This window comes from Syngnathoides biaculeatus, chromosome 16, assembly GCF_019802595.1.
Source record: "Syngnathoides biaculeatus isolate LvHL_M chromosome 16, ASM1980259v1, whole genome shotgun sequence".
In the NCBI taxonomy this organism is placed as follows: Eukaryota; Metazoa; Chordata; class Actinopteri; order Syngnathiformes; family Syngnathidae; genus Syngnathoides; species Syngnathoides biaculeatus.
In genome coordinates, this window is record NC_084655.1 from 16,921,865 (window position 1) to 16,944,019 (window position 22,155).

A 22,155-nucleotide genomic window follows, 5' to 3' on the forward strand; every position below is an offset into this window, starting at 1 on the left:
AACAGTTGAAGATTTTTTTTATTTTCCCAAATACTTTGAACTACAAGGGACATCTTAATAACACCCTCCGCTATAGAAAACATCAACATCATCGTTTTTGTCAAATGTTCAGCAGTACAAATTTGTAAAGCTTTTTTTTTTTTGCTCTTTTAAACATCTCTCTCCCTCTAAAGTAAAACAAAAACAACCAAACAGGGAGAAGGGAAAAAAAATAAAAACACCCCATAAAAAAAATTAAAACCATATTCACAAGAATAATACAAGCTTTTCCCTCGCTTCTTTCACTGCTTGTCAGAACACCTCACAAACAAAATATCGGAACTAACGTCAGTCATGGTGCGTCATCGCCAAGAAAAATGTCTATGTACATTCATTGTTTGTCATTTACCGCTTAAGTGCAGATTTTAGGGGAGGTAACCATCATCAAACGGCATCATAATGAGCTATTTTTTTTTTTTTTTAATAAAGCAATTGTGGAGGGAACATAAGAAGAGTGTTGCACAACAAACTGGTTTATTTGTTGTTTGGACAGAAAATTAACAATGAACCTCAGATAAAATGTGCAGTGCTTCTTAAAAAAAAAAAAAGTTTTGTTTACAAATGTAACATTTCACGTAAATGTGTATTTGTGAGGCGTGATATCAAGTGTCGTTCCAAGTCGATCAATTGCCAAATCTGAACAAAAGAAAAAATTTAAAAATTAAAAACGAGGGGTTCAAAACATACTCGCACTGCAGCATTTTAAACGACGTCCCGGCAACGACAACAACAACGACAAAAAAAAAAAAAAAACATTCATCATGGCTTCTTGTTTTTTTTTCGTTTTTTTTTTTTTTTAATAGCTGAAAAAATACCACATCTTTAAGAACGGAACGGAATAAAATCAGAAGCAGAGAAAGAGAGAGGGGGGGGGAGAAGTATTAACAAGGAAAACATTCTTAAGAGTGCAATTTTTCCTAGTACAAACACCCTCGCGACCTTCCCACCCTTTTCTTCCTGATTTAAAGTGTGCCCCCCCCCGGTTCGTTTGTGTTCTTTGGCTGTGAGAAGCCTGGCTCGTCCCTGCGGAACAATCAAATAAAATGGGCGACGTTGTTTTAAAACTTAAAAAAAAAAAAAAAAAAAAAAAAAAAAAAAAAGGGTGTGTCAGTTCGGAACATCGCCAAACCAGTGGGATGCGGGTCCAACTAAAACTCAGCGAGGGGGGCTGAAGAGAACGACGACAAAAAAAAAAAAAAAAAAAGTGGGGGGCGTGTGAAATGTAGGAGGTGTTGGGCAGGGGTTGGCACAGTGGCAGAGCTCCCCGCCCTCTTGGATGAACCCCCGTGGCTCAGCTTGGTCTGTTTTGTCGGTCACGCCCCCCCCCCCCCCCCCCCCACTCTCCCTCAGTCAGAGTCCGAGTCCGACGAGCCGTCCGAGTTGGACTCGCTGCTGCTGTCTTCGGACTTGTTCTCCTTGTCGTCCGCGTCGTCGTCATCCTCGTCGTCGTCGTCATCCTTCTTCAACACAAAACAGAAACAATTTCTTTTTTTTTTGTTTTTTGATGGTCAAATGTACCAAATTTAATAATCAGCCAACCTGAATGCCACGTTTAGCATTTTCTTTAAAGGGCCACTGTCACGAAATGCATGATTTTTCATGTTATTAAAGAAAAGCGTATTCCTGCCACGTCTGAGTGATTATTACCGGTATGTTTTTTTTTTTTTTTTTTAAACCAGCCCTGTTAGCGCGGCGCTAGCGTGTTTCTGCCATGTCTCGGTAATTTAGGTATGTTATTTTTTTTTAACCGGCTCTGTTACTACTACTGAGTACCAGCTGCGGCTGTTTTTTTTTTTTTTTTTAAATTTATTACCGGTATGTTTGTTGTTTTTTTTTTTAACTAGCCCTGTTCATGCTACCGTGTTGTTGCTATGTTAAGGTAAGGTATTAAAACTTTGAAAACTCTGTGTACCATCTTTTCTTTGTAAATGTGTCGTGTTTCAATGTGGGCACTTGCGGCTTATGTATGTACCAAATGGTATTTCCTTTACAAATTTACTGGGTGAGGTTTAGAATCCAGTGCGCTCTGTCGGCAGGAAATGACAGTATTAAAAACTCAAATAATTTGGAGTTCAAACATAACATCAGCAATACTCATGATACTTCAGGGGTCAGTGAACTTCTAAGGTTTGAAGTCCACCTGTTTTGCTTTTTCTCCGAGGTCACCTCAGAAGTTTGAGATGCAAGCATCGTTTGAAATTTGAGCGCTTTAACCATATTTGAGGCTGATCGTACAGTGACCGACTAATTGGCGCCGACGCAACTTACGTCATCATCGTCGTCGTCATCTTCGCTGGAGGACGCCGCTTCAGAGGAAGCCTGGTCCTTTTCGTCCTCTTCCTCCTCGTCGTCATCGTCGTCGTCGTCGTCATCGTCGTCGTCGTCGTCGTCGTCCTCGTCGGTATCCTGTGGGAAGCCAAACATCAAGGCTATTGCGAGCCATTTTCCAAGTCGACGGACCGTCAAGGAAGGTTGGAAATAACTTTTGAACAGAAAAACGGCCCACATTTGTAGGGGGAGGCTTTCAGGTTTGGCTGCTAGAGAAATCCACCAATCATTAAGTCTAGAAAAACTTTTCAAGAGAAAAATGGAATGTCATATCGACTAGGAATGAAAGTATGATGGAGAGATTTTTAAGGGTTGCCTTGCCAACGGAGTCACCCGTGCACAGAGAGTCTTTGCCTGTTGCACTTTGCGTCCAATTGTTACAGTTTGAAGTAACTTTCAAAAGGAAATTCATACAGTGACTAATGTAAGTCCAATATTTTCTGGTGGTGCACATTCCGACGGTATCAATAGCAACCTTCTGCGGCGCAGGTGTCAAGCTCAAGGCCCGGTGGCCAGATCTGGCCCGTCACATGATTTTATGTGGCCCTGCGAAGCCAAATCTACAGCGTCAATTTCCATGGTTCTTGTAAAAATCGGGACCAAAACTTAAAATTGTCATTTATCATTAAATGGTAAAGTTGAGATATTACAAGCATTTTTGTGCTACCAAACATGAATAGGGAAAAAAAAAAACATATCCCCTGATTTCTGGTTGCAGAACTAGTTCATAAATTGATGATGTAAATATGATGAGACGATTCAATATTTTTGTTCCACAGTCGTAACGGCCCTCTGAGGGAAACCAGAACTGCAATGTGGCCCACGAGAAAACGGATTTGACGCCCCTGTTCTAGGGAGTTTGGAAGTTTCAGATTCCAAATTACAGCTTTTTAGAGATCCATGGACCGTTGGGGGTTGAAATAACGTGTTAGCTTTCTAACAGTACCACAGAGCCTGAATTTTGTCAGTTATGTCAGATTTTTATGGTTGCAAATAACTTACGGATTTCTTGACTTTCGCCTTGGGGCCTCCTGATTTCACGGGGGTTTTCCTCTTCTGGAAGATCAAGACGACACAAATTTGAATAAAAAGCCACACTCCAAACATCCATTTCTTGTTGCAGATGACAATTCACGACTCACCTGAGAGTTGTACTCTCTGTAGGAGTTCCTGACTTGAGAAGATACGCTCTGAGAGACGAGAAGGAGTGTTAGAACATTTTTTTGTATTTCTTTAAAGGAGGCGCAGCATTAGGTGGTGTCGTGTATGGAGAGCACTCACAGCTAGCCATTGCTCAAGCAGCACTTTGTACTGCCTCTGCATCTCCTCAGCAATCTTTTTGTAGCGGTCCTTGTCCTTAAGCGGCAGCCTCTGCCAGCGGCTGCCGATCTCGGTCATTCTCTCCTTCATGGGCAGGTGGTTGAGCTCCCCGTTGGACAGCATCTCCTGAGAGAACTTCTGGTAGCCGTTTCTGAAGCAAAGCAGGAGGTCAGTTCATGCAAACAGAAACGTGCTCCGAATTGGGATTGGAACTCACGATGGCGGCCTCTTGGGTTCGCCCTCGAACTTCATCTTCTTCCCTGAGGCCACGGCGGTGGCGACGGGCGAACGCATTTCGCACAGGTCTCTCTGCGGACCGCAGACAAAATGGTGGTTAGCCGCTGACGCATCAGAAGCCTGGACCGGGTTGAGGCAAGCGTCCCGCCGTCCCACCTCGTATCTTTTCTGGTCTTCTGCCGCCTTTTTAATCCACATGATCTTTTCCTTCTTCTCCATGGTGCTCCAGGTGGCCTCCATCGCCTTCTGAGCCTTGGGACGGTCGTTCTGCAACGCATACCCACACTTAATTTTAGCCTCACCTACACAAATACAAGTGCAGTAGCAGAAATTCTACAAGTATATGTTCGTTCCCCATACTGAGGGGTACTTCTAATATTTTTGTTGTTTCCTCATCCATTTATGCTGTGGTATCGAAATACAACATTCTATGGCAGTAGTCTTGACGTAGTGCAATCGTGAAAGAGCAAATTTGTCTTGCAATCTGATCCACGCATTACATTTTCTATCTCCCATGGAGCCGACGTTTTTCATTTTTTGCCAAAAAAGTATTGGCCGTCAGATATTTACAGTTCTACGTCAAAAGACATGAAAAACATACATAAATACTACAACAGTGAAATGCCTCTGATTCAGGATAATACATGGAGTGGAGGCGGACTTTTAAAGGCGGATTAACAGGTCTTTGAGGGTCAGATTTCTATCTGATAGACATGTGTTCAAATACTTTTTTGCAATTGTATCACAAAAATAAATCCTTAAAAAAAAAAAAAAAAAAAAAAAAATATCATACATTGTGATTTCTGGATTTTTCTTCTTAGATTATCTCTCTCAGAGTGGACATGCACCTATGATGAAATTTCAGACCCCTCCATGATTTCTAAATGGAACAACTTGCAATATAGCAGGCTGTTCAAATACTTATTTTCTTCACTGTATATAAAAAATAGTCGCTTTTGTATTCATACATACTCTGCATGTCAGCGACACGGAGTAAATATCTTTCTCGGAGACGATCAATGACGTCACTGATCGGAGATTTATGACATCAAAACCGGTCAGCAAAAAATGGCAATTATCGGCCGTTGAAATCAGTGCAATGTCTATTTAAATATAAGAAACCACTTTCAACAAAATACGATGCATTCCTAGAGAACAATATTTTTTGTGCGCCAAAAAAGACCAAAGATTTACATGGTATGTATAAAGAAATGTACTCGGTTTCAATCTCAAATGAATAATTTGTAATGAAAATAAGTGCAAAAAAATAGTAGTAGTACCACATTAATTACATAATAATTACATTCAATAACATGCTTAATTAAAAAAAATAATTACAATTATTCCATACACGCAGACGGCTTTTGAATTACACTTTTTTTTTTTTTTCAAACGTTAAAAGGCCTTAATTTTTTAAAATTAATCCTTTTTGAAGAGATCTTCCGTTGGTGTGCAGGTGCGGCCAACATTGAGTGTGACAGCGAACACCCAACCTTAAATTTGGCCAAGTAGTCGCCGATGACGCTGTGCTGCCAGATCTCCTGCGCCGTCTTGGGTGGGTCGGGCAGACTGCGGTCCTCCTTCTTCTCCGACTCGGCCTTCAGGACCGCTTCCAGTCGTTTGTACTTTTCCTATGACAAAAAAAAAAAAAAAAAAGACATGGCTCAGCCCCAAGTATAAAAATAAAACCCCTTTTAGCTGCTCCCCCCTCCCCCCCATGTCTTACCTTCTTCTTATCCGGCAGCTCGTTCCACATGCGCGCCAGCATCCGCGTGAGCTCACTGTCGGATAGATCCGGACGCTCCTGGTGCAGCTTGGGACGCTTCTCCTCAGAGAAAATGAACATGGCTGAGATGGGACGCTTGGGCTTCTCTGGGTTGGCCTGCACATCAGGAGGAAAATGTCAGAAATTTGGGATCGTTCCTCAAAAATGTGTGTGTGTGGGGGGGGGGGAACACCCCCCCCAAAAAAACCATGATGGCTAGCTCTTGGCACCTTAGCTTTGGAGTTCTTCTTTTTGGACGCGGGGCTGTTGGCCACGTTGCCCCTTTTGAAGCCCACCTTCTCCTCTCCCAGGACTCGCTGCTGTTCCTCCTCAGATAAACTCTAAAGAGGCAAATAAAAAAAATAAAAAAAAGACTCTCATTAGACTTTAACCGCTGTGAAAACATTTTGCGTCGAATGGATGTTAAGGCACTGCGACCACCTTAAAAGGCCAGTTTTCATTAACTACAAAAGTTTCATTGGATGGTAAACTGAGAAAAGGAAAATACACTTTACAAATATAAAAATTATATGGAAGACTCAATATTGTCCTGAGGTATGATGGTTTGTCGATGTGTGCCCTGCGATTGGCTCGTGACCAGTTCAGAGTCTACCCTGCCTCTCACCCAATCAGTGGGCATTTTATTCATTTTTTTTTTCCTGCTGAAAACACCGAACCGATACCAATAACAATGAAATGTTAAATTCATATTTGACCTCTGTTTCACGAAGTGAGTTGAACACAAACATATTACAGAATGTACAAGTCTATAAAATGAGAAAGAATATGATGGTTGATTAGCTGTTAGGTCCATTTTGCGAATATCCTCATGTTACCCACACAGTCATCTTGTATGCTGACACGTGACGGAAAATCCAAAAGATACCCGACGGGAATATGATAAATTAATATTTAAACCGTGCCTTTCAAGGGACACTTGGTCAGTCTGAGATACACGATGATGTTTTCCACTTACGCATTCGTGGATACCTTCTATTAAGATCTTATTTGTTGACATAATAGGAAAGGAACTTACACTGAGGAATCTGTTCATCTCGATTTCATACTCCTTCTTCCTCTGTAGAGTTAAAAGAAATAAAAAGATGTGATCAGAGCAAAGTGAAGGATTGCAAGATTATCGTCTGAGGCCTTCATATAACGTTACCTGCTCGCAGCGTTTCTGGTAGGCATCCTTCTCGTTCTGCTTGAGCAGCTTCCAGCGCTGGCTGCACATCACCATGCGCTCAGTGCTGGGCACGTCCTTCATGCTGGACATCAGCTCGGCGCAGAACATGGAATAACCGTTCCTGGAAGAAAGAACATTTTATGAGTACTGTCTTTCTTGGAGAAGGGTGGGAGTCTGGTGGTGGCTGTGACTCACGGCGGAGGTTTATCAGGCCGCCCGTCGGATTTGTCTTTCAGGTGCCTCTCGGCTTTGGTAAGCGTGGACTTGACGATGTCACCCTGCGTCAGGTTCATCTCGGGATGTTGTTGGATGTACTCCCGCATTGTTTCCTGTAAATTTCAAAGTCACACTTGTGATTCATTCGGGATGCCACTGACTTGATTAAAAAAAAAAAAAAAGGTTGTGCTACGTTTTGCTGAACTGACTCATTTTATTTCCCTACTGCAGCCAAAATAACCGTCCACAATCTACCGTAATTTACAGCCTATAAGTCGCAACTTTTTTCAACCCTGCGTCTTATGCGGTGATGCGGCTAATTTGTGCATTTATTCTAACGGCCGCAAGGGGGCACTCGAGTGGAAAAGGTAAGATTGAGACGGTGGAATCAATATGGCGAGGAAGTGACTTTTACCGGTATGTTTTTTTTTTTTTTAAACTAGCCCTGTTAGCGCTGCGCTATCATTATCATCAGTGATTTTTACCGGTATGTTTTTTTCTTTAACCGTTAGTGCTGCGCTAGCTTCTTGCTGCTGTGTCTCAGGGATTTTTTTTACGGGTGTCTTTTTTTAACCGGCCCTGTTTGCGCTGCGCTATCATTAGTGCTGCGCTAGTGTGTTGCTGTGTCTCGGTGATTTTTACCAGTATGTTTTTTTTCTTTAACCGTTAGCGCTGCGCTAGCTTTTGTGTTACTGCTGCGTCTCAGTGATTTTTGTTTACCGGTATGTTTTTTTGTTTTGTTTTTTAAACCGGCACTGTTAGTGCCGCGTTAGCGTGTTGCTACTGCTTTACTGCCGTGTTTCATTGATTTAGTTTTTTTTTTTTTTTTTTTTTAAACCGGGCATGTTAGTGTTGTGCTACCATGTTTTTTTTGTTTGTTTTTTTTAACCGATATGTTTTTTTGGGGACAGCCCTGTTCATGCTACAGTGTTGTTGCTATGTTAAGCTAAGCTAATGTATTAAAACTTTGAAAATTCTGTGTACAGTCTTTCTTTGCAAATATCTCGAGTTTCAATGTGGGGACTTGCGGCTTTTACACAGGTACGGCTTATTTATGTACCAAATGGTATTTCCTTTACAAATGTACTCGGTGAGGCTTATAAGCAGGTGTGCTCTGTAGGCTGGAAATTACGGTAATTTGAAACCAAAAACCTTGAAGAAATGGGGTATTCTACCAGAGCAGTTTAAAAAAAAAAAAAAAAAAAAGTTCCACAAATCACATTCTACACCTGGACTCATGACGCTGCATGGTCAGTGGACCCTAAATTAACACAAACTGGAAAATCTCCGACTCCCGTAGTCAAGAGTATGCATGATACGCTATTTTCTGACCGTCTTCCTGCTCACCTCGTACTGCTTCTGCTGTTCCAGGGACTTGGCGATCCATTTGAGTCTTTTCTTGTCCGACAACTGCGTCCACTGCTTGCTGAGGCAGTCCTTGATGTCCTTGGTGGTGGCCTGGAGAAGAAACACAGTGATCAATATGAGTCCCGATGAGATCAAGCGACCGGACCGCCAAGAATAAACAACTCACGTCCGGGTGGCCTTTGAGAAAAGCCTTCTTTTCGTGGTTGTACCACAGCTGTTGGGGTGTTTTGGCCTTCTCTGGAACATTTGAGCCTTTCTTGGTCATGCTCTCCATAAGATCCGGGTGTTCCTCCCTAAAAGAAGTTAACGCGATGAGTTTGTGTCCAAAATAAGAGCTCCTAATTCAGGGGTGTCAAGCTCAGTTTGGGTCTCAAGGTAAATAGGCTTGATTGTGTTCAGTGAAAATAGACTCGAAAATATGATTAACCACAATTAAGTCATGGTTTAACAGGAAGGGGGGGGGGTATTATTCTTGCCACACGGGGCCAAGGACCATTGATTTTTTTTTTTTTTAACTAAAATGAAAAGAACATTTAAAAAGAGCCTTCATTTAAGTTCACTTGGGTTATAGAGAATATTTCATTCACATTTGTTGGATGATCTGAACAGTAGGGTGGGGAAACTATGCAAAAATATAAGAATTTCAGAAGGGGGGGCCAATACATTTTTCGGCACTGTAAATATTTCACTGGCCCATCCAAGTATTCGGTACTGGATCGAAAGTAGAGGGCACCAGGACACCACTCCACCCCACAGGGTGACATTAAAAAGGACAACAAATGAAAATAAAATATGAAAATATTACAATTTACATTTTGACCTACTTTTACAGTGGAATTAATAGACTACAATTAATTATACATAAAATGCATTTGTTTATATCTTATAGTTTAGGACGCATCGAGGTCTCCCTCTTGACTTGTTAAAATCGCCCACTTCCATCATGCTACTGTAAATTTAAAAAAAAAAAAAAAAAAAAAGGTTTGGTAATAAAAATAAATATAAAATATATACATATATGCTTGCAATATCTCAACATTCTATTTTTTTTCCATGTGATGATTTGTTATATGAGTACAGTACTTTATTTTTCAAATAGTACAGTGGAAAATTATGACAGTTGATGCAAATGATTTTCTTTTGCGCGCCCAATAAAATTATGCAACGAGCCAAATTTGGCCCACGGACTTTGAGTTTGACACTGGTGTCCTAGTCGATCAGAGGTGTCAAACTCCGGCCAGCGGGACAATTATATTTGGCACCCGAGGCAATTTAAAATTCATTTTAGAGCTGGCCTGCCGGTATTACAAGTATTTTACACTTGTTTGGTTCCATATTAAAAGGTTCATTTGTTCAACCTTGGCTCGCGGCTTTGCTGAATTTCAAATTTTAGCCCTCTGCGAATTTGAGTTTTGACACCCCTGTAGTAGATCATCTCACCTGAACCTCATCATGCTGTGCACAAACGCCTCTTTGTCCCTTAAGAAGTCGTCCACATATTTTTTCTACAAAGTGAAAAAAAAAAACAACTTCAGAAGCCGGCTTTCTTTTTCAACGCACACCCGAAACACCTCCGACTTTTACCTTTTTTTTGTCCGGCAGTTCACGGTACTTCTTGGACAAGATCTTGGTCAGGTCCAGGTTGCTCATTTCTGGATGCAGCTTTGCGTACTTGGCCCGTTTCTCCATAAAAAAGCGGAAGTACGGCGTCAGGGGCTTCTTGGGGAAATCTGGATGTTTCTGTCACATTCATACGGAGAAGATTTCGAGTGACGTAAAGTTCACAGTACAGACTATAAACCACCAATTTCAATGCGGTTCATTGGCGGATTTTTTTAGTGGGTGCTGCTTGTAGGCCCGTGCAATCAATTAACCACTCATTTATGTGTACCATGTCCCAATTATAAAACTCAGCCAACAGAAGACATCTTAGCTCACCTTTATTTTCTTCCCTTTATATGGGTTCTTGATGTAGTCCTGAGCATCAAATATCAGCTCTGTGAGGGTCCGGAATTTACGGATCTGTTTTCAAATCAGACAAAACCGCACTCATTGGGTTACACAACTGGCTTTGTTCCAAAAGTAATAAATATGCTAAACGCTGGTGCAGTCACCTCTTTGGAGACCTCCTGCCACTTCAGCTTGCACATCTCGGCCGTGTAGGAGTTAAAGGCCACCTTCTGCCAGTCCAGGTGCGACTCTGACGTCTTGTATTTGGTCAGGTCCTTCTGCGGCAGCGCCAGCTTCATGGCTTCCAGCAACTGGAGGAGGTCATCCTGCGCCCACACTACGGCGCAAAGTTAAATATGTAACATTTCAATGGAGTAATCGCTCGAAAACTTGAAACGCGATTACAGTGGTGCCGAGCGTTACCTTGGTGTTGGGATGTTGCTTCCATGTCTCCATTCATTTGTGGGTTCTTTTTTTTTGTCTGGAAAAATAAAATAAAATTATCAACCATAACAATGTGTTTTATTGAGTACAGTTGATCCATCATTTACAAACTCAACAACATAAAACCTATTTTGCCCGACCCGTGTGTTTTTGTGCATTTTCTTTACTTCCCTAAAATGGCAACCAAATGCCCAGCTCCATTTAAAAGCCTTTTCATACCAAGTACAACACTTTTGATAAACATATTCGATGGAAATGTGCTGCTGCAACACAACGACGCATGGGATACACATCCAAATTCAACACTCATTATATCTTGGTACATCGAATAGCCGAAATGTTACTGAAAGTGATTTCAATGTGACAAGAGCAAGAAATTTTATTGAAGTGCTACAGTGAAACCAGCATGGAAAAGACAAATGTCCTGTCATGTGGTTAAGAAGGCACATCGATGGCCACGTACTTTGAATGTTTCAGTTTGGTTGAAAAGTGACAAACTTTTTAGCATTTTTTTAATTGAAAAAAATATATATAGCATAGCCACCCATGCTTCAATTGGTCCTTATAATAAACAGTCAGGGCTATCCATTGTTAAACCATCCATGCATCCACTTTCGGTTCCATTTATCCTCACTAGGGTCAGTGGCATGGTGGAGTCCATCCCAGCTATCTTCGAGCAAGCGACGGGTCACACCCTGAACTGGTTACCAGCCAATCACAGGGCACGTACAGTATATATGGAAGTAGATTAGCGCCACAAGGATTAGAATTTGAAATGTAAAGTGATCACATATGTATTTCAGTGCAACTTTTCAATGTTAACAATTCCACTGGCTAAAATTCACTGTCTGTGCCACCAGGCAGTGGTACGTCAGGTTAGAACCGAACACCCACCCAATCCAGTTAATCTTTCTTACTATGTGATGTCACGTGACTAAGAAAGCGTAACTGCGATTGGCTGGGTGTTCTGCCTGGTGACACAGACGGTGAATTTTAGACAGCGAATTGTACCAACTATTGAAAATGTGATTATTTTACATTTCAAATAATGTTTTCTGTGGCTTTTCAAATTCAAATCCTGGTGTCACTAATCATCTTCCATACGTACAAACTTTGTAACAATGAAAGATACATATAAACGAGCTGCGGCCTACTTTAACCCCAAACGTGTAAAAATGCACCAGGCTACTTCCTGTTCAGTCGCTTAGAAACCAAGGCCAAATATGGGCAAGGTTGTCTTTCACTATTCCATCGTAGTGCCTGCAATTTACTCCGCAGTTAAAACCGAAGCACTGTAGGCATGCTAGCAAAGGAGTAGCGCGTGTTGTCCGTCTCGACAGCGGAAAGCCATCTCACAGAATATTTGCGAATGTGTTAAAACGCATTCGTGGGCAGTGTCCCATTTTTGGGACATCACGATTTTCACGCATTATATCCTTCAGTATATCAATATGTTTTAAGTGTTTTAATCTGATTCTGGTTTTTGGGACCATCTACTAAGAAAACCCAAGTACCTTCTCGCAGGCAGCGTCCCATTTCTGTGACGAGATTATTATTATTAGTAAAGTTATCATAGAACTTAACCATATACGAAAAAGAAGTGTTAATTCCTTGATTGTGGCCTGTTAGGAGGGTTTTATCTCAATATGGCAAAAAATTGCCACTCTGCCCATGAATGGGTTAATGCCAGAGCCAGCACAATGGTTGATTTCTCAAAATTATGCTAAAGAAAGTTTGAATATTAATTGACAGATGCAGATGTCAAAGGTAGTTATCAGAGTTAAAAATGATAAAAACCTGTATGTGACTTATTTTTAAGGCCTTTTAAATGATAGTGTTTTGTTTCATAGTTTTGGATATGTTAAGGTATGGCTTTAAAGTTTAAAAATGACCAACTCTAAACATTAAGGGGAGCATCCATTATTTTGGACACCAGCACAATTGCAAACATTTTATGCATCTGAGTCATGAATTTAAAAAGCGTGTTCTAAATATAACTGAAAGCATTTCACGCTCGTTTAATGGCAAAAAGTGGGAATGGCACCTGAATGCGCATTCAGCTAAATAGGAAATGCCTGTCGACATAATGGCTTATATTCATTACGCCGCCCCTTAAACGTTTACGCTGAGCGTCGAGGACACGCGCGCACACGGGCGAAAGCTTCTGACTGCTCCCAATCTCGAATAACAACGCGGAGGGCTAACAAGTAGCAACGGTTTAGCTCCCACTCCCCGTCTAGCTACTTTTCACCCACACGGAATTTCGCCTTCTCCCCCCCCCCTCCTCCTCCCCCCTCCGTCAAAACCTTCTCTCGAACGCTCGACGACCATTTTCTCCGCCGGGGCCTGCTAAGTAATGGAGGATTTTCGAGTGGGGGAGCCTCGGGGTTTTTGGGGTGGATCCACAAAAAAAAAAAGGAAGGAAGGAAGCGAGCGGACGCGGAGGCAGCTGGAGGCGACCAGGTGACCACGGGGGATCTGCTTTCGCTCTCCGACGAAGGGGGCCACAATGGCGGCTATCACTGCGCCACGGGAGCCTCATCACCCACGGATCTAGCTCCGCCGCGCTATACTCAAATCTCCACTATAAGCAGAAAGAAAGGCGACATGTTCCCGTTTACTTTTAACAAATGTGTTGTTTTTTTTTTATTATTGTGTGGTAGACCGTTTTTTCTTTAATCGTGTGGTTTTATTAGAGAATCCAGAGCGAAACCGCGGTACATTCTTCAGTGAGGCGTAGCCGAGCGGCGCTTCCATGATGGCGGATGCTCGTTGTTCGTTGTGTCCTTGATGGCTCCGGCTAGCCTGTTAGCTCGAAAAGGCATCAGCCGCGGGGCGAACCAGCGACGCCGAACTTTTCGGTACCCGGCCAACGTTTCGGGAACCCTTATCCCTTCTAACATTTACATACCGTACCGAATTAACTGTTTAAAATAACAGTTTTGGGGTTATTTTCAATACAACAAAAACGTTAAAAACGCTAGTTTTAAGAATACTAAAATTTCAGCCTATTATTTATAAAGGTCCACTTCGAGCTTGTTTTTAGGTTATAGTCAAAAAAGCACGTCCGATATCACGATTTTTTTAATAAATGTTATAATATTGAAATCAGTATGCTACAAAAGACAAAATTTAAAGCCGCAAAAAAGGCAGTTTTTAACTGCACAATTCCTTCTAAAACTATGGATAAACAGCAGATTTTTGGTTCACGTTTTTCGGATAAACTAGACGAACGCAGGAAAGTCGGAGGACGCAAAGGTTCCGTGGCGCCACAAAACCAGCTCCAATGTCCGCCATGCTTCCGAGCAAAACCTACCGTCACGAGCTCCAAATGGCCGGCCGGGGAAGAAGAAGGAAACAACGAGGCGTCGCGGGGCTCCTTTTAGTCAACCCACCCCCCCCAAAAAAAAGGCGACGACTAAGAAAAGCGGCTTCACCGAGGACTTCGCTAGTCGGTAGTCCGCGGCCGGTCGGGGGGGGGAGAGAGAGAAAGGGCGGCGAGATATTAAACCAAGATCCCTGATGGCTAACCGACAGGGGCGGCTGGCTGTTCTGCCAACTGCCGCATGGAGGTCTCGGCGCGGAAAGTACCGCGCGCTTCCCCCAACCAAACCCCCCAAAATGCACGAAGAGCACACCAGGAGGAAATGTCCTAATTCCAGCACACTTGAATGTCGTTTTTAAACATGTAGTTACCTCCACAAGTCTCCCTCTCCCACCAGCCGCAGAGGATAAGAAATACGGCTATGGCCGACCTCGTCTGTCCCCTTCCCACCGTCGTTGGTTTGAGTACAAAGGGGAGGCCGTCGACCGATCCGCGTTTTTCACACGTATCAAAATGCAACATTTACGGTCAAATCGGCCGATTGAAGTCAGTCGATCGCGCGGGGCGCAGTCGTATCGCGTTCGGAACCGAGCGGGGGTGGCTCGTCTTCGGCTTACCTAGCTCCTTCTCGGCGTCGTGGTGGAGGAAGAAGGGGAGGGTTGAACGATCGCCAGTACTGCGCCGTCGGTCCTCGGCTCCAGTCCCCGCAGAGATGATTCTTCCCCCGCCTCCATCGCACTCGCAGTCTCCCTCCAGTCAACGCGCAGCAAGCTTCCCACTCCCCACCCTAACCGTTTCGCGACGCCGAGACGTCTTCCATGTTGTCGGACCGACGCCACCGCCGTCGTTTCCGTCTGCCGCCATCTCTTTTTTTTTTTTTTTTTTTACATCTGGAGGCGGCGACCGATCGACCGAGCGAGCCGGACCGAAACCCGGCCATCACGTTCCTCTCCGTTGCTGATGTTTGCCAACACTTTTTGATCGGACAACCGAAAGACTTCCAACATCGAAAGTTCGCATCATTTGACCGACCTAATATTTCGAACCTTGTATGTTGAGACGGACTTATATTGCTTTTGGTTCATTAAAAAAAAAAAAAAAAAAGTTTTGTTTTTACATGTCCACCCACTGCTGTGTCACTATATGGATCTCGGGTGTACGTTGTAAAGGAAATGCTCGTTTTAAAAATTGTCGGTAGCTATTTGACAGCTTCATATTATAAACGGGCTCTTTTTTTTTTTTTTTTTTTTTTTTCCTTTTTCCAACTCCACCTTGCGTGTTTGTGGGCGGAACCGCGGGCCGTCCAATTGCGGCAGCCGGGTGAGCAAAACAAACGACTCGCAGACTTCTGGGCCCCGTTCAACAGTGCTGCGTTCGCTTGCTGTAGGGTATCTTGACATCTACGTACGTCCCATGTTTCAATATGTATTTCACCGTTTGAAACGTTTCAAATAAAGATAAATGCGGGATAACGCGTGGCCGTGATCGTTTTGAGTCATCACAAAGTTTAATGTCTTCCTTTATTCCATTTTAAATGTGCACTTTTCAAACATCACCGGAATAAGCCCCTTGAACTGAAGGGTCATGAAAGCAACTTGTCGAAGCTGAGAATTCTGTACCTTGAGTTTTTGTTTACATCAATTTGTGTTATTAAAATACTGAATACTTCACACGTTGTGCTTTTGTTTACATTAATTGGTATTCTGTTATTAAAATAGTGAATTTTTAAATGAATATTAAATGAATACCAATGGGAAAAATAGAACACCATTTCCTAATCGGTTTATTCATGTTAAACTCTATGCATGTACAGACACGAAGAAGAAAAACAACATGTATTCATATTCTCTGTCTAACACTTGTAAAAAGCATTCATTCAATTCTGATATAACAGCATATGTCTCCATACGAATGCCGGATTTGTGGACCGGACAGAAAATGCCTTAAAATGACAACTTGACAAACCACTAAAACAAGGCAGAAGATGTAACAAAGTATGAGAATTTGTTGGAGAATGATAAATATCCTGCGTACTCCCATTAAAAACAATGCATAAAATGGACTTTACATCACAGGAAACACCTAAGTTACACACCCGAAAAAAAAATCTACATCTAAATGAAAAAATGCCACTGGTATCGTCTGCAATAGTAAAACAAAAGAATCTTAAATGTATTTCTGCATGACAGGATGAAGCTTTAAATAGGGAGGGATTTTTTTTTCTTGCAGATATTTCTCTTCTAAATGAATCGATGAATCGTACGTTGGAATCGATTTGATTTTCGCTCATGGAAGTGGGGACTCATTGTAGACATCCTCCCCGACGTCCTCTTCAAATTTCACCTTGGCGTCGTCTGCGTCCAACTGCAACACAAACAAGCAAATCTGGATTGTCGGTGGGGGCCAAGCCTGCTCAGTTCCTTGATCCCCACTATGCAGCATTTACATTATGAAGAGGCCCGTAATACTTTCATTTGGCCGTTGCCCCCCTGAAATATGGTACTTTAAATGTATTTTTATTAATTTACCATACATTCATCTCATTAAATAATTGGTTCATTTACTTATTGTAAATATTACAATAAAACATTTGTAAAATGGACAATTTTACATAAACATTTAAAATTTATTTTAATGGATTAAACACTTTGTTAGCTCAAGTAAATTCATTATAAATACTGTATTAAAATGAGAATTATTATTATTTATTATTATTATTTTAATATTAAAAATCAAATAAGTCACATGCAGAGAATGCACCTTCTTTTCTTTTTACCTCATTTACAAGTTATTAAAAAATAAAATGCGTCCCATGAGCGCTCAAGTTTTCCCAACTCTGCTTTACATCATCGGATGTCCTGTTGTATTTGTTGCATTAATTTAGCATTTTTTTTTATTTTAAAAGTGCCTAATTCAAATGCACTCATTCATAATTTAATTACTTTACTAATTGGTTATTTTTTTTAATTGTAAATAATGATCACAAAATATCAGTAAAATGCATTTTCCATTTTGTAATAATTTAATTGAATAATTGATAGATTTATTGTAAATACAAAAACAATGTCTTTGAAACAATGAATATTTCATTCATTAACAAAACAATTTATCTCTGATTGGTTCACTTATTTTTTGTAAATAATTATATAGTATTAAAAACAGTTAATATTTTGATTTTTTTATTCATTGCCTGAGTCAGTTATTAATTTATGGTAAATTACAATACCAAAAATACTAGTCAGATAAATGGTAAATTTTCTAACGTAAAAAAAAACATTGGTTGATTATGATAAAGTAATTAATACCACTACAATTAAAATCAAAATGAAAGATTATTTTATTCTCAAAACCACCAGCTCACTTTTTTTCCCCCCTTGCTCCCCATCGACGAATGATCAAACCCATCTGTCGGTATCGGGAATTCGACTAAATGACAATGTTCCGAGGGAATGTCGAGCGGACTCACGCATTTCATCTCCATGACGGAGAAGAGGGTCCCGGTCATGACCATGCGGAGCGGCACGGTGAGCAGCAGGATGAAGGGCAGCGCCAGGGAGAAGGGGCTCATCTTCACCGCCCACAGCACGGCCAAACACACCAGCTGGATCAGCGTGAAAAGGTGCATGCGCATCGTGGACACCTATACAAAAGGAAAAACAAAAAAAGTCGAATCGTGAATTTTCCGCTTTCCGAGGTACCTTCAGAAGCGAGAGGGCACCTGCGTACAAGGGATATTCCGTTGTATGCGGTAACATCACAATTATGTCGTAGTTGTAACTGCCCAAAACTAACTTTTTCAATTACCCAACATTAAAAAAAAATATTGCTAATTATATTGCAGACCAAAAGCAATCGGGGGACTCCAGTTTGAGAATTGCTGTGTTAACATATTTGACTTGGAAGAACGTGTGTACCCTGGTGGCGTAGGCATCGGACGGGTGGTATTTCTTTGGCGTGATCAACAGAAGCATCCGATCCCACATCTGAATTCCATTCAGGGATGTGACGCCCATGTAGAGGAAGATTCCAAACAAGGCCGTCATGGGGATCATCTTCAGTAGAGGCTCCATGTAAATAGAGACGCCTGAAACAAAGAAGTCAAGTACTACGTACCCAGTACTTGTAATTTGATGGAAATTTTTCTACCGTATCTTACGTGGACTACTAAATTGGAGTTGTGTCCCTCTCATGAGTGAAGCTTGGGATAGTAACACATGGTTTCCTTTAGAATTGTATTACGTTTATTCTTCTGGTACATTTAGGGAGCAGGAAGTACAAAATTCTGTGTTTGAGAATAGACATTAGGGCCAAATCCCATCATACTTCCTTTCACTGTGTCTGTTGTCTGCTCTCTTTTCAAATACATAGTGAAGACTATTTTACTTTTATTGCACTTTAATTATTTGCTTAAATATGACCTTATACATTTAATCAACCGATAAAGTGTTGTCCATTTGCTAATCAGACAGCGATGTGTTGTGGAGCGCGGTGGCTGTCCTTGATCTTTGTACGCAGAAAACTGGCTGGTGGAATCCTCCTCTCCCAGGTGTTGCCGTGGAGACGAACGACACCAGATATGGTGTGGAAAGTTACCATCCTGCGAGGGGGGCCAGCCACTTCCACCAAGGACCCATACAGATAAAAACTTGCAATAAATCCATTTGCTGTTAACTTTGTCTAATCATTGGTCATCCCTTCCTCGATCAGCGAACACGCGTAGGGTCCAAACTCGCAAATCCCTACAATAGTAATAAAAATGCTTTGCACGCATTCTCTGTAAAAGAAGGAGTCGTTTTTTTCCCATGACATTAGACAAAAGAAAGTCCTGGTTCAGCCTAAGCACACTGAATTTACTTACCAACCAAGATGGCGACTAGAATGCCGCTGATCCGTTGCTCCAGCACCTTTTCGATCTCCGGTTTGGGGCCCTTGGACATGACGGTGAGCGCGTTGGCGTGCGTGACAGAGCGCACCGTGGCAGCACTCAGCCAGGGAACCCCAAACATGGATGAGATGCCACCCATGGTGACAAGGAGGAGCAGGTCAAAGTGGAAACCAGAGCCTTTGACCATCTTCCTCTCAGGTTTGCTAACAATCAGCCTGCAAAAGAAAGAAACATTGCAATCTTAACAACAACAAAAAATGTTGCAATTGTCAGGAAACCTGATTTGATCGTCACGCACGTAGTAATCTGGGACTCGAGGAAGATGAGGATGAAGACGAGCACCGCTGGTATGCAGCAAGCGGCCATCATCCAGATGGGGAAGGGCTTCTTTTCTCCCGTAGGTCTGATGAACCACCCACGGACGCCAGGATTGGTCACCTCGATCCCTTTCGGCACGACCAGTTTCTGCAAGAGCGCAATATGACGCTCACATTTGTGCATGCCAACCACCAGAGGTGGGAGCGTGTCAGAGTCTCAAGTCTTAACCTTCAAACATTTCCAAAATGACAGTACTGGGGTAATAATCAAGCAAGTCCAAATTTCAAGCAAACCCAGTCAAGTCATTACTTGGCTTAAAGGGGAAATCCAGTGCTTTGCATGAACAGCGCATCCGATAGGTCACGTAATATGTACCCTATTTTGACAATGTGATGCTCAATCCTCTCTCATTTAATAGTGTTTTGAGAAGATTTTTATCGACAATTACGAATTTTCAGGAGCCCTGCCACGTTCGCGAGTCACATGATGTACGTCGGCGTATGTGACGTAAACTGTGCCGTTCCAAAAGATGGATTACATGGGACACCTTTATGCCCAGCGCTGATTTCTCAGATTTATCCTCATCTGATGAAGAAATGGCAGTATCGGTTGATCGGGAAGACGGAGGAATACTTTCATACAGATTTGAAGCTATGGCTGTAATTAATGTTGAATATTTGGATGGTTCTTCAGGCGGAATGACGCGGAGACTGACTACTCGGAGGCCTGCGCGCGACATCAGTGCGTAAACAAAGGCCCCCGGGGGAGCTCCGGGCCGGCAGCCGCAGATGGTTCTTCTGACGGGAATGACGCGGAATCTGACGAGCCAGCTGCGGCGGCGGGCCGTGAGCCGAGCTTTCAGGTGGCGGAGGCCTTTCGCGGAGCTTCGTGGTAGTGGCGGAGGCCTTTAGCCTAGCTTCGGGGTCCGTAATTGTCGTTCATTAAATTTAAATAAAATGTTTTCAATTGTTTACATTTTTTTTATTTTATAAATTAAAATACATTTTAAATTCAAATAAAAATTGAAATATTTTTTTATTCCATTAAATTTGGGAAATTTCATTAAATTCGTAATTGTCGATAAAATAATCTTCTCAAAACACTATTAAATGAGAGAAGATTTAACATCACATTGTCAAAATAGGGTACATATTACATGACCGATTGGATACGCTGTTAATGCAAGCACTGGATTTCCCCTTTAAGTAAGTCAAAATGCAACTTATACACTTTCAGTCAGTTCCAGCATTTACTGTACAGTATTGTCACATGGACCATTTTTCACCCGGTATTTGTACTTTTACTGTCACATGCACTATTCAAATAATATATTTAAAGAAACCAAAACAATCGCGCACTACCTCGTATTCAGTCAAGCGTCAAGCATACCAAGTCAAGTCTTTCGTTAGTTTTGGCCATGCGACTCGAGTCCCCCACCTCTGCACACACGAAATGCTTCAATAACTTGCCTGAGTGTAGGTGTCCTTAACACTGATATCCACAGCGATCATGACGAAAATAGCGATGGGGACCCCAAAATCTCCGATCAAGCGTCGCAGCTGTGATGACAACGCCGGTCAGAAAAAAGACCAGATTTGAACTCAGTGGCGGTGGACTTACCCAGCCGGGCAGGAATGTGCCATTCTTGAACAGGCGCAAGAAGTAGGCGATGAAGAAACAGCCAAACATCAAGCACATAGATAGTAGCGCTGTGTTGGGGTACGGGTCCTCAATAGGCACAGTGTGGACGACCCCTGTGCCGTTGGGAGTCTTATTGTAGATGCTGTGGAAGGGGTTCTCTAGGGTGTCGTTCAGATGTTTGTAGTTCAGAAGCAAAGGGTGGGCCTGGAAGATCTGTGCAGGGGGAGAAACTGTGAATTTATGATCAGGCTAAGTGTTGTAGTCATAGCGCTTAAGGATAAGGGTGAGCGGTTTTACGTGACTGTTAGAGTAAATGGTTTTGGGATCACGGTACGGTTATGGACAAGGAATAGAATAAGAGTAAGGGTTTGCTTACTCTAAGTAGGATGAGAGTAAACATTACACACAAGCATTAAGGTTAGCCATAATGGTTAGGATTAGGTTTAATTGAGGGTTGGGGAAAAGGAGGACAGGTTATGAATAAGGGTTTAGCGGTCAGGGCTCGGCGTGTTACAGATAAGGTGGTTCGGGGTAAAGTTGAGGTGTAAGAATTTAGAGTAAGATAGTGAAGAGATACATGAAGGGTAAAGTTTAGGGTCAGGGTTTTGGGGTAAGGTTTTGGGCTAAGGGTAAAGGTGAGGCATAGGGGTTAGTGTAAGTGTTGAGAAAATGGGGTGAGTTTTGCCATTAGGGCAGTGGTTTTCAAACTTTTCAAACAATCTGAGAGTGAAAGAGTGAGGGTAAAAGTTCAGGTTAGTGTTATGGGTAAAGATTTTAGGATTAGGTCTACACAACACCAAGTGCAAAGAAAAGCATGGTCGGGCAAACGGATGTTGAGATGATGAGAACAAGAGTTCGGTGCGAGAAACCTTATAGAGTTTAAAGAAGGTCTCGTAGATGAAGATGAGGGAGATGAGGATGGAGAAGATTTCTTGGGTGAAGCGGGATATGTAGCGCACCAGGAAGCTGCCCTCCACCGCCACGATGATCACCACGATCACAATGAGCCACATGCCCACCCAGATACGGCCCACTATGTACTCAATGCCCTGGGATTTGCAGAACTATTGCAAGGGATCGACAAGGCACATATGCGTGACAATGAGGTACGACAAAGCAACGGTGATACTCAC

At 42.2% G+C, this 22,155-nt stretch overlaps 2 protein-coding genes across 10 annotated transcripts in view; both read right to left on the reverse strand.

Moving 5' to 3' along the window:
- On the reverse strand, nucleotides 1–15,044 carry ubtf (upstream binding transcription factor). 9 transcript variants are annotated; one of them, XM_061845135.1, is made up of 20 exons: nucleotides 14,796–15,044; nucleotides 10,833–10,890; nucleotides 10,574–10,746; nucleotides 10,398–10,481; nucleotides 10,044–10,199; nucleotides 9,900–9,964; nucleotides 8,626–8,752; nucleotides 8,439–8,549; nucleotides 7,071–7,204; nucleotides 6,855–6,996; nucleotides 6,726–6,767; nucleotides 5,920–6,030; nucleotides 5,651–5,806; nucleotides 5,418–5,555; nucleotides 3,905–4,191; nucleotides 3,649–3,838; nucleotides 3,510–3,557; nucleotides 3,370–3,423; nucleotides 2,308–2,445; nucleotides 1–1,499 (listed from the first exon to the last, which is right to left on the reverse strand). In XM_061845135.1, the coding sequence occupies exons 2-20, from the start codon at nucleotides 10,867–10,869 to the stop codon at nucleotides 1,386–1,388; spliced, it is 2,307 nt and encodes a 768-aa protein (XP_061701119.1). In that variant the 5' UTR covers nucleotides 10,870–10,890; nucleotides 14,796–15,044; the 3' UTR covers nucleotides 1–1,385. The 9 variants fall into 9 exon arrangements, with proteins under 9 accessions (XP_061701119.1, XP_061701123.1, XP_061701121.1 ...); XM_061845139.1 differs by having other exon boundaries at nucleotides 14,550–15,044; XM_061845137.1 differs by having other exon boundaries at nucleotides 14,170–15,044.
- Nucleotides 14,796–22,155, reverse strand: part of slc4a1a (solute carrier family 4 member 1a (Diego blood group)) — a 13,707-nt gene continuing 6,347 nt past the window's right edge. The window contains exons 14-21 of the mRNA XM_061845129.1: nucleotides 21,892–22,086; nucleotides 21,002–21,235; nucleotides 20,851–20,940; nucleotides 19,362–19,528; nucleotides 19,037–19,278; nucleotides 18,093–18,262; nucleotides 17,645–17,818; nucleotides 14,796–16,542 (exon numbers count right to left, since the gene is read on the reverse strand). Of these exons, the coding sequence (XP_061701113.1) occupies nucleotides 16,465–16,542; nucleotides 17,645–17,818; nucleotides 18,093–18,262; nucleotides 19,037–19,278; nucleotides 19,362–19,528; nucleotides 20,851–20,940; nucleotides 21,002–21,235; nucleotides 21,892–22,086 (1,350 nt within the window). The 3' untranslated portion in view covers nucleotides 14,796–16,464. The remainder of the gene's footprint in view (nucleotides 16,543–17,644; nucleotides 17,819–18,092; nucleotides 18,263–19,036; nucleotides 19,279–19,361; nucleotides 19,529–20,850; nucleotides 20,941–21,001; nucleotides 21,236–21,891; nucleotides 22,087–22,155) is intronic.